General features: G+C 37.1%; 1 protein-coding gene across 1 annotated transcript in view; it reads left to right on the forward strand.

Moving 5' to 3' along the window:
- The window catches only part of LRP1B (LDL receptor related protein 1B), a 728,477-nt gene that overhangs the window by 582,879 nt on the left and 127,065 nt on the right, over window positions 1-18,533 (forward strand). Inside the window, exons 56-60 of the mRNA XM_075181401.1 lie at window positions 1,063-1,148; window positions 2,379-2,501; window positions 3,617-3,798; window positions 4,686-4,885; window positions 16,531-16,719. Coding sequence (XP_075037502.1) covers window positions 1,063-1,148; window positions 2,379-2,501; window positions 3,617-3,798; window positions 4,686-4,885; window positions 16,531-16,719 — 780 coding nt within the window. The remainder of the gene's footprint in view (window positions 1-1,062; window positions 1,149-2,378; window positions 2,502-3,616; window positions 3,799-4,685; window positions 4,886-16,530; window positions 16,720-18,533) is intronic.

Consider the following 18,533-nt stretch of genomic DNA (forward strand, 5'->3'; position numbering starts at 1 on the left):
AGATTAAGTGCTGCTATATGTTAGGCTGGGAATTATCAAGGTGATTTTAGTATTTTTTTAGTCCCTCAGAGATCTGTTTATGATACCAACAAAAGTTTATGTTGAATAGAAAATCTGAAGCCTTGTGAATTGATGTTTCCTTCAATCCAGCTGTACATTATCCAGTCATGGCCAATTACAGGACCTTAGGATATAGTGACTTATTAATGTGTACAGTGGAGGAAGCTATTTTATGAGCTCCTCCAATATTCAGCCAATGTATTCGCTCGGAGTTAGTGACATCACTGAGTGATGTCATAAGTTCCTAGTGGACCGATAGGCTGCATCTTAAAGAATATTCATTCAGCTCTCAAAATGGCCGACTCCTCTGTTTATAGGCGATGGCTACACTTTTAAATGCTTTGCTGGGTGCAGAGAGATTGCGAATGATGCTGTTAACATCACTCCAGTGAGCTATTGTTATGATAACACTGGACAATGGATGGAAAATCTCCAGTTGATCTTAACATAATCTCATCGACGAACATGCGTGATGCAGTCTGGAACTGGGATGCAAATGGATTTTCCAACCATTTATTGCTCTAATCTGAATTTATCAACAGTGGAGATGTCTGAAATGGTTTCAGAGCTTTAGCGAGTGCATAGTTGTCAACATATCCACACAGATTACAGAGGTACTTTGTCTTGTAGGTGTATATAGAACACAAACATAACCCCAAACATGACCTGAGCAGTAATGGATTAGAAACTCCTTGTGTCAGGTCAAGAAACGTACTCTCTGACTCACAATGAAGTTATTTGGATTTACATTACTGACAGCTGCAAAACTCCTGATCTTTTATTTATGTGATAATGTATTGAAAGCTGGATACCCTTGTTACATGGTACAGATAGAGAGAGTTACGTTTTATGTACAGAAGAGAAGCCACAGATCAGCAGCACTCAACGCACAATCATTGCTGTATATAAATATTCATGAACTATATGTTTAAGAAATCATTGTGTCTTGTGTGTGTTCTGTTTAATGGCAAAAATGAAATGTAACATTTTGTTTGAGTTTAGCGGAAGATCCTTTCCTCCTTCTGGCTGATCACCACGAAATACGAAGGATGAGCACCGACGGATCGAACTACACAATGCTAAAACAGGTTAGAGGTTTAGCGATATCGATATTTGTGATGATGAAATAGGAAGAGTGGGTTAACATGCAGGTTTTAGTTTGTGCGTTTTGGGACCGCAATCCAAGAATCTGATACATTGTATCTTATACATTATCCTAAGCATATCTTGCAAGGATGGGTCTTATATAGCTGCAAAAATTAGGAACAGATCATTGTCAGGTGTTATCTGTGGCCTAAAGCAACAGGAGATTCTGCTCTCACTGTTGTTCAGTGACATTAATAAGCCCAGAGATTCATAGTGCAGAAATATAGGTTCGAAGTTGAATTATACATAATACATGAATGGTATAAATAAGATATGTTTGTAGTACAAGAGTGCTGGGAATACTTATATAACCAGCTGTGATTCTTCATTGACTAGTTATGTCAGAGAGTGACAAAAATAATATCATCTCCCACTATGGTGGCCACGTTAGGACATACCTCATCCATGCCAGAGAGCTTCACATTTGTTCAACAATACTTACAGCTTGTCTACTTCATTCCATAGAAGTTGTCTCAGCCACACATTGTATTGGTCCTAGCTGAACCAGCGCAAAACCTGCACCTTCCCTGTCTCTTCCCTCCACATCCAGCAATATCATCTCCCACTATGGTGGCCACGTTAGGACATACCTCATCCATGCAAAAGAGCTTCACATTTGTTCAACAATACTTACAGCTTCTCTGCTTCATTCCACAGAAGTTGTCTCAGCCACACATTGTATTGGTCCTAACTGAACCAGCACAAACCTGCCCCTTCCCTGTCTCACCCCTCCACATTTAGTAATAGAGCTCATATAGGGTCACAGAAGTCCTCAGTGACTTCTTCTACCCTTATATTTTGCAGTAGATAGCGCATTATCCCAAATATCTTATCTTTAATGTACTGTCTTCTCCAGATAATGATTATGTATTTTTACAATCGGTAATTCTTCAAAACTTTAACAAATGCAGTTAAAGTTGTATCAATCATATTTCATTAATCAGAATAAGGTATTAATACCTATTGAAACTGACTCACTTAACTTGTCTAAATATATATTTAAAACATACCAGTAAATAATAATTTTTTTCTGGATTTATCCTAAGCATTGATCTCTATGAAACACCCATGAGTGCTTGATGGTATCAGTCACATATATGTCAAATATTTTCTGCCCTGTCATTGATTGGCAGTTTAACAACATTATAGGAATCTTTTCTTTTCTTTGTCAGGGATTAAACAATGCAATTGCGATGGACTTTGATTACAGAGAAGAGGTTGTCTATTGGATCGATTCCAGCAGATCTAACGGAAGTCGGGTTAATCAGATGTTTGTGAACGGCAGCGATGTGAAGGTATTACACCACACAAAGGTGTTATTGTGTAAGGGATTGCGTGTATGTGTTGTGTACTGCGGAGGCAGCCTGCTGTCTTGTGCAGTATCCAAGAGAAACTACTGAGATCTGAGGCACGAGGCACAGAGTAGAGGCATGTGCTGCTATTGATGGGCTACATACTCACGGATATTAGATTAGACCAATCACGGGTTGCCACCACTCTGATGTGCTCACGTTAATATTAGTGTGACAGCTGCCCTCACAACTCTGTTCTATATCAGTTTTGTGATCCCCCAGGTAATAGTGTATACTTGTTAAGCTTGTGGTTAAAATATAAAGTGTATGCAATTGTCGCAACTTACTGCATTTAGGAATTGCAACATATTCATATTATTGATCCCTCATCATCATCATCATCAGCTATTTATATAGCGCCACTAATTCTTCAGCGCTGTGCAGAGCTCATTCACATCAGTCCCTACCCCATTGGAGCTTACAATCTAAATCCCCAAACATACACACATACACACACACACAGACAGAGACTAGGGTGAATTTGATAGCAGCCAATTGACCTACTAGTATGTTTTTGGATTGTGGGAGGAAACCGGAGCACCCGGAGGAAACCCACGCATACACGGGGAGAACACACAAACTCCACACAGATAAGACTATGGTCGGAAATTGAACTCATGACCCCAGTGCTGTGAAACAGAAGTGCTAACTACTGAGCCACTGTGTTGCCCTCCTACATCTATTGGAGCAAACCATATAAAGTGCACAATTGCCCCGCAGAGCATAGCAACCAATGAGGTTATGTAATTGTTATAGTGCTTTTAGGAAAATGAAAGCAAACAGCAGATTGGTTGCCGTGGGTTACAGCACCTCTGGGCACACACACTGTGTGACATGAGTCCGTAAATTTTATTTGAACTTAATCAGCGTCTTGAAGGAGCATGAAACTACGGAGAGTTGTTCATGGAGTCTTATAATCTTATTAATTAAAAACAATATTCAATATATATAAATATATTTAAAACAAGGAAAAACATATTTCATCTATCTCCTCTATTGAAGATTGTGCTATAATATGACTAATGACATCTTCGGTAATTAAGGTGTCTCTCTTCTAGGTGGTGCATAACACAGCCATACCCAATGCACTTGCTGTGGATTGGATTGGGAAGAATCTGTACTGGTTTGATACCGAGAAGCGGGTTATCGAAGTGTCCAAGCTTAACGGCTTGTATCCTACCATTCTGGTCAGCAAAAGGATTAAATTCCCGAGAGATTTGTCTCTGGATCCACAAACTAGGTATTGTCCCATACTGTCCGACATGTAAAATATTCAGTAAATTGTTATGTACAGTGGAATTCCAAAAGCACTTTTATATTCAATTGGAATGAATGAGAAAAGAGATGTCAGAATGTTATTTCATTGACTGTTGCATTTCAAAGTAAAACCCTTTCAAACATGTCATGTGATACAACAATGGAACTTTGGAACTAAATTGGAATGGAATGGAACTAAATTACAAACCGATGGTCACCATTGAGTGAAATATTCAAAGACAAATTGTGCATTTGATCTTTTAGTAACTCTTATAAACGTTTTTAAACACTCTCTGAAAATCCAGCTTGTAAAACAAGAACTCATCACGTTTTGAGTTATGAACAAGTTTTTTTTATTTAAATGTACCTGCTGCTGTCACACAGCGGAGCATTTTATGGGCTGGACCAAAACTCAAGAAGTTGCAGCCAAACCAACGCACAGCAGAAACACTAAAACATACTGTGGTTTCCAGGGGTGCAAATTTGGCAAAAATATCTATCAGTAACAAAAATAAAAAAACTTATTTAGTTTTCAGTTCTGTATTATCGGTAAGAATACTCTATGTGAATTATATAGCATGTTCCACTGCAATGTACAGTGAAATTATTTACAGATGGTCAGGAGCTAAAAACAATTAAAACAAAATAACTGTATTGTGGGGGGAAAAAAAAATCTGCTTTTAGGATTGTTTAACACATTAAACAGCCTGTAGCATGCAAAGTAAATAAACCATATGTGAATGGTGTTTGGAGCCAGTTGTTTTAAACGACACAGCGGTGTAATAATAAAACGTGAGCCTCATACTGTACACCTCCATGTAGTATGAATGGAGAACTCCTGTAAACATGCTGTTTATTACCTCTGTGTAGATATTTGTACTGGATAGACTGCTGTGAACATCCACATATTGGCCGCGTTGGGATGGATGGAGCCAATCAAAGCGTCGTCATAGAAACGATGATTTCTAGACCGTCAGCCTTGACCATAGATTATGTCAACAAACGAGTCTACTGGGCCGATGAGAATCATATTGAATTCTCAGACATGAATGGATTTCATCGCCACAAAGGTTAGTTTACAGCTGAACGAGACGAATAGTTTTTATTGCATGTTTTTTTAGCTGGATTTGGAAATCTTCTCTTCTACATAATGTAAAGTTAATATTTGAGGGCAAAAAGGAAAAAAAATAAAGAAAATGATAGAAAGGGGGGACAGAGACATTAAGAGGTTTGTTTTTATAGACAGGCTGACGTGATGAGAGCGGTTACACGTGACTTCAGTCTTGTCGGCCATTTTGTTTTTTACACCTATCCGACTTTGCCTCAAGTAACTGAGAGGCTATTGGTCTGCCTGACTAACATGTGACTGAATGTTTGTCATGTGGGTTGAAAAAGGTGGTTTGATCCCATCAGAATGTTTCAGGCTCCGATTGCCCGCTGGGCTTACAGTGTTTGCTTGTCCGATCTGCCAATGGTATAGCATCCAGTCAACGAATTCAAGAATACATGGTACAAACATACTGTGTGGACTCTAAATAATATCTAAACTACTTACATTGTGGCAAAATAGATTGATTGGTTCAGATTGTTTATTCCCGCTATATATATATATATATATATATATATATATATATATATATTATCTTCTTTATGTGGGTGTCTGAGGTGTAAAAGATTGGACAAACAGGTTGGACCAGTACAAGCTTTTTCAAATCTTCACAACATGCTTGTAGAGAAGTCCAATGCTTGAAAGGTTGTTATTGATTTGTACCTAAACATACACATTTTTATAAAATATTCCTGCAATTTCATCAAAGTTAAGTTGCTTTGATCCCACTGTTGTTTAAAGGAGTTAGCTGCATTTATGAAAGTGGAAGTAGTCTTGGGATTTATAATAAAACTGGGTTACAAATCTAAAACGTATTTCACCTACGTTCCTGAATTTATATGGGGTATGAATCTGCTTACTGCGAATTGTATATTCTTTTTGTAGCAATACCGTAGGGGTACACATGTATCCAACTAAAATAAATTCATTTTAAAGTGAACCTTTGGTTTGTACATCAATAATATTACTAGTGCCTACAAAATGTAGTTTGTTTCAAACCACAAAATAACTGCCCCCACTTTGTGAAAGCCATAGGTACACTTTCCAACAGTACAGTTTTAATATTTAGGAATGTTTTTTTATTCAACGTTTCCATCAAACCTAAAGACATTGATCAGCTAGAGGAACACACACCTTCTGAACTGATAATTCCGACACAAAAGTTTCAATTTCTTCTCCCTTTACTTAGTGATTTGCAGGGAGCCACTTTTTCACTCAAAGAACATCAGGTGTTCTACTTTCAGTCTACATTACTTTCCTTCTTGTCCTTTGTCAATCAGATATCATGTCACTGACTATTGTGTCATTTTAAGACCTTTGCGGGTGCCGTCCTCTTCTGTCCGAGATCAGTGAAAGGAGTTTTAGCTGCAAGCCGAATATATTCAGTTGTGAAATGGCTTTACCGACAGTCAGATTACTTTCTTCGCTCTTCCCTCTGAAAATCACCAATTGACAAGTTCCTACTTAAATTCCTAAAAGAAACATTATCTTATAACTGACTGTCTGGCACAGTGTGAATTTATTACAGAGTTACTCAAAAGATTGTCCGAACCAATGTTTCTTATTTAAAAAGTCAACAACCTATAGTTGCAGTGCTTGGCTTGAATGTTTTGAGCAGACATATATTATATATATATATATATATATATATATAAAAAACAAAATAAGCGGGAGGGGGCGCCACATAGTATAATACTGTATGTAACAATACAGAATGTTGTGCCAAAAAGCAAAATAGAAGTCACCACGTGAGTACAGACACACAGATGTTGGGTGAATCAATAGAGAGGGTGCACTCTGAAGTACCAGCACCAAGTCAATATAATATGCGTACCAGATATATAAACTTTGGGGCTTATCTGTAAAAGTGGCTGGTAACTTCCTGCGTCAACAAGAGCTCAGGTTCCCATTCAGAACAATGGGATGCTTCACACAGCGAATAGGGTTCAGAGCTGATACTTCATATATTCTCAGTAGTAGCTGGGAAAGCTGGCTGGTCTTGAGAGAGCTGGTCTATGTCTAGCTAGCATTTAGGGTCTCCAGAATTGCTGTGAAATCTGTACGGTGTCAAAACATTGGTTTGGTTTTGGATCTGGATTAACTTTGTGTTTTGGTTTTGGTTTTGGCAAAACCACCCTCAGGTGTTTTGGTTTTGGTTTTGGATCCCATTTTTTTTCTAAAATCGCTATTTTTTTTTCCCTAAAATCACAGAATTTGGCTCTTTTTTTATCCCTACATTATTATTAAATTCAATAACATTAATTACCAATCATTTCCAGTCAATTTTTGTCAAGTGACAAGAACACTGCTACCCCTCCTGTTTCTGTGTGAGCAATGGCACTGAGCAATGTAACTGGAGACTGGAGAGTGACAAGAACACTGCTACCCCTCCTGTTTCTGTGTGAGCAATGGCACTGAGCAATGTAACTGGAGACTGGAGAGTGACAAGAACACTGCTACCCCTCCTGTTTCTGTGTGAGCAATGGCGCTGAGCAATGTAACTGGAGACTGGAGAGTGACAAGAACACTGCTACCCCTCCTGTTTCTGTGTGAGCAATGGCACTGAGCAATGTAACTGGAGACTGGAGAGTGACAAGAACACTGCTACCCCTCCTGTTTCTGTGTGAACAATGGCGCTGAGCAATGTAACTGGAGACTGGAGAGTGACAAGAACACTGCTACCCCTGTTTCTGTGTGAGCAATGGAGCTGGATCTGCTGGGGAGGGAGGTACTTATGGAATCCAAAACCCGCAAGATCCGACAATGCAACAATGACTCGATTCAGATCTGAGGACGCGCGAAAGTAATGAGACGGCTCGCGAGCCTACTCGAATCCCCTAAGTTCAGGTGGGCTCGGTTTTCAGAAAACCAAGCCTGAGTATCTCTAATATATATATATATATGTATGTATGTATGTGTATATATGTATATATATATGTATATATATGGATGAGAAGGTTAGAGGCCATATGAAGAGGATAGGAAACCTCTGACATCTCCACCCTCTATGCATATTTTTATATATATATATATATATATATATATATATATATATATATATACATATAATTTTGTTCTATCCTGTAAACGACGGGAATTCTTGTGGTTTATATTATGTTGACTCTCTAAGCATTAGCATTATTGTGTTTTATATTCATATTCTGATGCCAAAACCAACCTTGTTATTCAGGCCACAACCTATATTTCAGTCTGTTTTTTAACTAGGAGGTCAAACTTGTAAATTACATACTGCAATATTTAATTAACCTTATTTAAACTCCGTTTTGGAGTGGCCTATTAACCAGAGAACATGTACAATGCTTTATGCAAATATAACATCATACTTCTTTTTTATTTATTTATACAGTTTACAGTTCTATTTAAGCAACAATTTAGCTCAGTCTATGTCATTTGTCCCTACAAATGTTGACAATGACAAAATAAAAGTCACAAACTCAATAGACACAGATAAAAATGTTGAGGTTAATTCTGTTCTCAACGAATGGAGCAGAACTGTGGCCATGTATTGTGGATTGTACTAATAATATTCACGAGAATACAGTCTATCAATTTAACATTGAACCAGTGACCGGGAGGCTGTACTAATATTCCTGACACTGAAGCTTTCTAATAAACTGTGTGCAGATAACAGGTAAACATTAAATAAGGTTGCAGTTGTTTTGTTTTTTTTGCAATGTTTCAACCTTTGTCATATTTCCTCTGCTTAGGTTAGTGCCTCTAAGAGATGTCTGTGTGTGTGTATGTTAGGGAATTTAGACTGTAAGCTCCAATGGGGCAGGGACTGATGTGAGTGAGTTCTCTGTACAGCGCTGCGGAATTAGTGGCGCTATATAAATGATGATGATGATGTCTTTGAAATGTAGCAATATCTGCTGGATTTAAACATCAACACATAAATGAAATTGGTTCTGTTGTTTTGAGAGCCGAGCTAATTACTGCAATGCTGCTGGATACAGATTCATACATGCGAGGTTGAGAAATGTGCAAAGCATTAATGACAATTAGCAATAGCCGACACAGGAGACAACAATTATTAATCAGTCATCAATGAGATTTAGGCCAAGTAAGCAATATCCATTTACGTTTTTTTTTTTACGCATGTTCGACGTTGTGTATTTTACGGGTTGTTACTTCATAACAATAGAAAAGTGTTTTTATTTACAACACAATAAAACCTAATGACAAGCAGGAAGTTAAAGCCGGTTGTCATAGGGATATCTCTCAACCAGTAAAACATTGAATTATAGTGCCTTTTCCAGCAGGCTTGAGAGCTAAGATGATAATTACTGCACATCACTGGAGCTCATCCCAGCCAACAATTATAACACATTTTGACATAATAGATATCAGCTTTATAATATTTTTTTCATAATGTGTCTAACGTTTGGTGTTATTTCTGGTACGACTTGTGCATTTGCCAACGTGAATGTCCAGCTGTAAATATAATATATGTCACTCACATATAATTCTAGGCACTTCTTATTAATTATTTGTCTATATAGAAATGGCAGGGATATCCTGTACAATTAATGACGTGATCCTTCTCTTGAAACCCAGGTGGTCTGGAAGAAATGCATTATATTATCTCCAATGGTCTCCTTATTCCTGCTTTCTTTGTGTCAGGCACGTAGTTAGATGTATCAATATGTAGATATGAAAGGTTGATTGAGGGTTTACTTGTGTATCTGTCAGTAGTACGTTGGCCAGCGCTGTGATCCCGGTTTGGTGAACGTAGTATTGATCGCTATGAAAAATACATGTTGGCACTCACTGTTTTCATTGCACTTTATTGAAACACTGGACAGATTCTGAATGCAGCTGGTTATATTTTTGACATTGTTATGCAAGTCTAGTTGCTATCCAATAACGATTGTCCAATCGCCGTTATGTGGTTCCAAAGCACAAAGTGATTTAATAGCCAAAAGTAGCAGAATAACAAGTCAGAATAAAACAAGTACAGCCGTTACTTTTAGCAGGTGCTCTGGAACCAGTGTACAGTCATTCAGGTCTGAAGGCTGTGGTCAAGTAGACTGAACACTGGTCCCAGAGCCCCCACTTATATACAGTTAGTGATACAGTAAAAACAATACAGATGATGTGGCTTGCTTCCATAGGTTCAAGCTTCAGGAAGGTCCAATGCAATGCAGGTCATTGGTCAGTTCAAACGATGCCCTCCAAGGGTGGGGGTCAGCTCTCCAGAAGATGCATACTTAATTTACCCGCCCAGAACTGTACAAGCTGGTCTATTAGCATTACACAGACAATATCATTCTAATCATTTATCCCCTATTATCCTTAACTAGCATACGCAATGTGCGATCCGTTCGGCGATTGCACCAGACGTCTGCGGATAAATAGGGGATTAGAATGATACCAAACATGACATGCCTCCTGTGACCTAAACCTTAGATCTCACTAACGTGTATATAACATTATAATATTTCACCATAAACTCTGCTACATTTCAGTACAAATAACTAGGTGTTGACACTACTTTTAATATGAGCTATTTACAAGTGTATGTGTGCGTGTAAATGTGTGTAAAAGTGTCTGCCACGTGTTGCGGTTAAATTACGCTCCTCCACGCCGTAGCGTGCTATACGCATAATTTCGGACAAAGACAATCAAGTTGTTAGACATTAATTGAAATGACCATATCCAATTATCTGACTTCGACAGCATGTACAATGTTTGGACAAGGTACAGTTTGTACAGACTGTGTGTTCCTCAAAAGGATTAAGAAGTTGTTTTTTTGAGGTCTACTTAAGATGTACCAAGCAATATACCATGAGTATCGATTATTAGTATAACACTTTTATGTGCATTACTGTAGTCCCTTTTGGATTATAACTACCATAGACCCCAGGCAACGATAAAGCCATTCTAGATTTTTGTACTTGATTACCCATTGAAGTGAAAACATTTTTTTTGAAAATAGTAAAAATTAAAAAAAATTAAATATTTAAAAAATTGTATGTTTTAAGTATATCACCAGAATCACTTCTATTATAATTTGCCACCAATTGCGGTGTCAAGAGGGCAAAAACTTTAATTCATGCACTCATCATCTCCCGCATCGACTATTGTAATTTGCTCCTTACTGGTCTTCCCCAAAATCAAACTCGAGCCCCTACAATATATTTTGCACACAGCGGCTAGATTGATTTTCCTTGCAAATCATTTTTTGTCTGCTGAGTCACTGCTCAGTCTCTACTTGGTTGCCTGTTTTTCAACGAATCCAATATAAAATTATTTTAGTTATCTCAAAATATCTCCCAACTCGACACCTCCGTTCTGCACAAGATCTGCATCTCTCTTCCGCTCTCATCACTTCCTCCCATTCCCGGTTACAGGACTTTTTTTTCAGGCTGCACCCACTTTATGGAATTCCTTCCTTCGCACAATAAGACTTTCCTCTAGTCTTCAAACCTTCAAGCGTTCTCTGAAAACCCACCTCTTCAGGCCAGCTTATAATATTCCTCTACCACCCTCTTAATCTCCCTAGATTACCACCCTCCACACAGCTAACACAATAGAACAACGCTCTGACCAACATAGTCGTGTGATTGAGCATACAGGCCACTAAATAATTTGCAATCTCTGCATTTTAGCTGGACAAATATTCAATATGATGTAGCACTTACCCTTGTGTATCAAACCATTGTCCCATAGATTGTAAGGTTGCAAGCAGGGCCCTCTTACCTCTCTGTCTGTATGTATTACCCAGTATGGTATTATTACTGTTTGTTCCCAATTGTAAAGCGCTACAGAATCAGCTGGCGCTATATAAATAAATGTTGATGATGATGATGATGATGATGATGAGGACAGGCTCAGATTTTAAGTTTGTTCTTGGCTATGCTGTTTTTGCTGTGTTAGTTGTCCACTCTCCGCACTCTCCCTTCACCACAGGACTCCATATTTCTCACCCCACCACATGACCTCTGTATAAACAAAAATGATATTTTTTATGGTCACAGATATATCTCAACTCCAAAAAACTCACCTCAACCAACTGAAAGAGAAGAGAAACATTAAGGGGGGATTCAATTCTGAGTGATGTGATTCCGGAACAGTCTGCGGAACATCGCCTCTATGTACTGACTGAAATCTCCGCTCATTTTCTCTTACGTCCCATAGAGGTGCGCCGAAAAATGAGCAGAGATTTTTTACCGTAATAGGCAGAATTATGTGCATCCGAACATCGACTTGATGTTGAGCTCCACCTCACACTGGATTGAATTCCCCCCTTAAAATGAGTAGGAAATTTTGCAGTTCTGCCACCCTACCTGGCCTTCTCCGAATTTTGGATCTCTAGATTGAAGTCTATCTTTTACTAACCCCTACTCTTTTCTTATCATTTTTGTAAAATTATTTGATGCTTACACATACACACACACTATTATTTGTATCCATAATGATATTATAGCATTTACCATATATCACACAACATCTGACATCACGGGACAAACGCTTACAAAATGTATAAATGTATTTTTAAAACGGCACCTGCATTGGTATCTAGACAGATTTTTTTTTTTAATTTTGCCCGTATTTTATCCTTGTGTTTTTTTGAGTATTATTATTTTTTATTATTCTTTATTTATATGGCACCACAAGGTTTCTGCAGCGCCGTACAAATACAAAGTACAATGCGAACAGTGGACCATACAGGGTACAACAATACAGAAAGAGACAAGAAAAGAACAAAACTCCAATAGCTCCAAGCATAGAAAGTACAATGGCATAAGAGAAGAAGAAAAAAAACATAATTATTACCCCCATGACTTCCTGTCCTTCAAACTCTTAACGAAGCAACATTTAATTTAATAGAATAGTTACTAAAGGAAGGATAGATTTTCCCACTGAGACTTTTCAATCAGTTACATAATCTTAAATTGATATGTTTTCTAATGTTTAAACTTCAGCCTGAATAATTAAGCAGATTTTCCTGGTATATCTTTGAATAACAACTCAACTGGTGAAAAGTAATTTAAACTGTTGGATGAAAGTCAGATCGTGTTATTATTAGACAAGTAACGTCGGCATTAGAATGCTAATTTGTCCTAAAGATGCCTGTGGTTAACTTTAAAACTTTATTTTTGTAATTAGCTTTCTGTAAGTCTTTGAATTTAAGCCTGATAAAAAAAGATTTTGTTTTGTCTTTCATTACCAAATTGTGGTTTTTTTGTGCAAACTTCTATTCCTCTATAAACTGTGGCGTTACAAATGAGTTTTTGTTATTGTCAGAAGAGCTAACTTTCATGGTATGAAGCTTTAATCTTGTATCACTGCTCTGTTATGATAAGGCAGCAGTAGGTCTGAAATGATCTCTTTTCAGTCATTGATATATGCTACAGAAGTTCTAGGATATTTCTGTGTCACTTGCTCACAATTTCATATGTCATTTTTTTAATGCTGAAAGTTTTGTTTTGTCTGGTATTATTGTATCGTAATACCTCACTGTTAACATTATAGAGCCGCAATCCCACAAAGAATGTAGTTTTCTTAAATCTTAAATCTCTAAATCTACTTTTCCTTAGCTGTCTTCCTACAAATCATCTCCTTTTCAAAATCTTTCTGGTGGCAGACCAGTATGGCTGCCAGTCAAACACACAGGGGTATATTAACTAAACTGTGGGTTTGAAAACGTGGAGGTATTGCCTATAGCAACCAATCAGATTCTAGTTATCATTTATTTAGCACATTTTCACACACGCAGATTAGTAAATATACCCCCTAAGACTCTCAGGGGCAGATTCAATTAGCTGCGTTACTGTAAAAAGTAACGTGGCCTGCGTACTATTACCATTATTACGGTAGTAGTTTGCTTAATTACTGTTATTACGATAAGTTCAACGCTGGCTTTTTGCTTGCAGCGCCCTGAGCCGCGAGCAGAAATTTGGGTTAAATTTACCGTAATAACGGTGGTACCTTTATAGCGGCGCTATTGTGGGGGGAGTTGAATTACCTCCTCAGGGTGCAATGTGAAGACGGAGGGGGGAATGATTTTACAGTGAATAGAGCAGACTAAGATCAGAGGGGCGTTCCAAAACCTCTCTGCTCATTACACATTGTGCCGTGCGACTGTGGTTACCATAGTAGTCACATGACACTGTGGAAACTGTGAAGAATTCGAAATCATTAGTAGCACCTTGAAGAAGCAAACCAAGGAAAAATGGTAATCATCACGATCCGTCATATAATCCGCCACAGTTTATGTTATAAACATCCCTCATTTTTTTTAATGGGATTTAAAAAATATTTCATAGCATTGCTAATTTTTCTAATTTTACTGCAAATTGGAAGCTATTTCAAAGTTTTCTTTTCTGATCAGAAAGATGTCATACCCAGCAGGAGTCCCATTGATTAACATGACCAGAATTGGAGGGCAAAAGACAAATTTTTGATCTAGATAATATTGATTTCAATAGCTAAGTTTTGATAAGGTAACAAACGTTCCTAAAGTATATACAGTATTATATGTGTTTCCCACCTTTAGATTACTTAAATGTATTGATTTGTACTTAACCATACCCTAAATCCTTTGCTTTATCATTCTGTCTGTGTTTTTCTTCAATGAGTTTATATCATCCAGAGATATTTTTCTTGATCTTAGATATGACAAAGTTACAGTTGTATTCACTGAGCAGTTTTGTGTCAAATCCAACAGAAACAAAAGTAAACAACACTGTCAAGATGATAGAAAGATTTTGGTGAAAAACTCACACAGAAAACAGAAAGAAATAAGAATGTAATAATTAAATAAGCAAAGTACGTCATGGAAACAAATTTAATTCATTACTAATATTTCATTTACACTTTTATTATGCAGATTAATATATACAGTAAATATATTCATCCCCTTCCCGCCCATATGATCTTAAGATTGAATTTAAATGGACCATAAATGGTGATGGAGGAGATGTTTGAGCTGAAGAACCAATCACAAGCTGTAATCCCTGATTGTATCTTGTGATTGGTCCTCCAGCCTACACAACCCTCTCCCAGTTTTCGCCCATGGCTTTATGGATCAGCCTCCAGGTCTCCAACTAGGGGGGGGGGGAAGGAACACTTTAGGAATTTAATTTCCTAGATGGTAGTGAAGCTACCATGAAGGTAACCGCCTTAAATTAAACTGAAATGTAATGACCAAATTACTTTATTATCAGAATTCAATAACTTTTTTTATACACTACATTACATGTAGAAATGTTAACAAAGGAGTATAATACAAGCGGCATACCAGTTAATATTCGATAACTTTCTTGACTGTAAGATCTTTGAACTGCGCACTCTGAGTGACCTATTAGGGTTTCACCACATCGACATCCTGGAGGGTGGCCTCTGGACTTGTTTGTTGTAAGCAAAGCGAGGATAAGTGAATAATGAAATAACACAGCAGTCAGTGATTGAAGTCCCCACACGACATGCTGATATATGTGACTACAAAAAACTGTCACAGTTTCCAGACCGCCCAGCAGGTCACATGTTCCAGGTCACACAGCAGGGCTTCAAATAACTGTCACAGTTCCCAGACCACCCAGCAGGTCACATGTTCCAGGTCACCCAGTAGGTGTACAGGTGTATTGAAAACTGTCGCACTTTCTAGAGGACAATGGTAATGCATTGTTGTAAATGGCCATTTTGCGAAATAACTCAGAAACAGTGCAACCGATTACAATGCCAATATTGTTCTGCAAATCTAGAGACCAAGAGCCTTGATTCATTAGGGAACTTAAATAAGAAACTTCTTAATTTAAGTTCCTTAATGAATCAGGCCCCAAGACCTTTAATTTGGTATATGATGTGCCCTGCTCAGACAACGGCATCATAGAAATAAGTCACTCATAATAGTCATACTTGTGCTATTATTATATAGATATATATAATTATACTTACCGTACTTGTACTGAATGGGCCTGATTCATTAAGGAACTTAAATTAAGAAGTTTTATTATTTAAGTCTCCTGGACAAAACCATGTTACAATGCAAGGGGTGAAAATTAAATTAAATTAAATACTGACTGTTTTTTCATGTAGCACACAAATACTTGATAGCTAATTTGTACACTGACATTTAGGCATTTTTGTATGCTGTTGCTAAAGATGGATTGTCTGGTACTCTCATGGTATATGCTAGTTTAGCATAATACTAATATTTAATCAGGTAATGTTATCATATTAATACAGAGACAAACTAGTTAATATGTGTATGTAAAAACAATAAGAAAATCCGACGTAATAAGTTCTGTAATGATCTTTAAATGTGAATCCTAAACATCTCTTAAATATTTAATGTGCCATTTGTGTTCAGTCATTATTGAGCCTGTGTACTTGTTCGCTAAACCCAGTCATTTTCCTCACAGCGGTCGGGCTCAAGAAAACTTAGCAGGTTGATATTTTGCATCTATCTGAATTCTCCTAAGTGGTAACAAAAAAAGAGTCACAGACCCTGACAGCTCGTCACTGTAATTACTCACACCAAGCAACGTAGCCATTGTATCTGTCTGACTATTAAGTATTAAATATCTTATCTGGCATCCTCCCAGCGATACACATTAATCTTATCGTCTGTGATTACAGTCCCGAACCAAGATGTCCAGGGCGTGATAGCGCTCACCTTGTTTGAAGACTACATCTACTGGACGGATGGGAAAACCAAGTCTCTGAGCCGAGCACATAAAACCTCAGGAGCAGACAAGACATTGCTGCTTAACTCCTGGCACGCCATATCGGACATCCAAGTGTACCATGCGTATAGACAGCCTGATGGTGATTATACTCAGTATATCATTTACTCTGCATTCCCTTTCACTGTGGTTTTAATGTCTGTGTGTGTTTCTGTCATTTGAAGATGATAGATTGATGACAGATAGATAAACAGATTTGGTTTCTATCTATCTATCTATCTATCTATCTATCTATCTATCTATCTCATATCTATCTCATATCTATCTCATATCTATCTATTTATCTATCTCATATCTATCTCATATCTATCTCTTTATCTATCTCATATCTATCTATCTCATATCTATCTATCTATCTCATATCTATCTATCTATTTATCTATCTAATATCTATCTCATATCTATCTATGTATGTATCTATCTATCTATCTATCTATCTAATCTATCTATCTCATATCTATCTATTTATCTATCTATCTATCTATTTATCTATCTATCTATCTTATATCTATCTATTTATCTATCTATCTATCTCATATCTATCTATCTATCTATCTATCTCACATTTATCTATCTATCTTTCTATCACATATCTATCTATTTATCTATCTATCTTTCTATCTCATATCTATCTATTTATCTATCTATCTATCTGTCTATCTATCTATCTATCTATCTCATATCTATCTATTTATCTATTTATCTATCTATCTATCAATCTATCTATCTCATATCTATCTATCTATCTCATATCTATCTATCTCACATTTATCTATCTATCTCATGTCTATCGATCTATCTCATATTTATTTATATATCTCCCATTTATCTATCTATCTATCTATCTATCTATCATCTATCTCACATTTTTCTATCTGATCTATCTATTTATCTCATATCTATTTATCTATCGCATATCGATAGATAGATAGATGGATAGATAGATATGAGATAGATAGATATGCGAGATAGATAGATAGATATGAGATAGATATGAGATAGATAGATAGATATGAGATAGATAGTTAGATAGATAGATAGATATGAGATAGATATGAGATAGATATGAGATAGATAGATAGATATGAGATAGATAGATAGATAGATAGATAGATAGATAGATAGATATGAGATAGATAAAGAGATAGATAGATATGAGATAGATAGATAGATATGAGATAGATTGATAGATAGATAGATAGATATGAGATAGATAGATCTATCTATCTATCTTTCTATCTCATAGTCCACAAGGTAGCTTTTTCGAGAGACTACTGCTTAAAAAGCATTCCCATCATCATCATCGTCATCATTTATTTATATAGCGCCACTAATTCCGCAGCACTGTACAGAGAACTCATTCACATCAGTCCCTTCCCCATTGAAGCTTACAGTCTAAATTTGCTAATACATACACACACACACACACAGACTAGTGTCAATTTGTTAGCAGCAAATTAACCTATCAGTATGTTTTTGGAGTGTGGGAGGAAACCGGAGCACCCAGAGGAATCCTACGCAACACAGGGAGAACGTACAAAGCGCACACAGCTAAGGCCAAGGTTGGGAATTGAACCCCAGTGCTGTGAGGCAGAAGTGCTAACCACTGAGCCACCGTGCTGCCCATGGCTATTTAAATAAAAGAATGACTTAACTAACTATCTACCTTGCATTTATCAATAAAAACTAATGTTGGATTTCAGGGGAGCGGGTACCGCCCAGAGATGTCATAGAAATCACACAGAAAGGAAGTGGTCAATAGATTATATTTCCTGCTGTTCATATGGTGACCAAGGTGAATCACAGTAAACTCCGTTTACAATGGAGGAAAGGAGTTGTTAGACATACTTCATACAGTAGAACGTTTATCTAACCAGGGACACATGTTATATAAAT

This window comes from Mixophyes fleayi, chromosome 7 (assembly GCF_038048845.1).
Source record: "Mixophyes fleayi isolate aMixFle1 chromosome 7, aMixFle1.hap1, whole genome shotgun sequence".
Classification (NCBI taxonomy): domain Eukaryota; kingdom Metazoa; phylum Chordata; class Amphibia; order Anura; family Limnodynastidae; genus Mixophyes; species Mixophyes fleayi.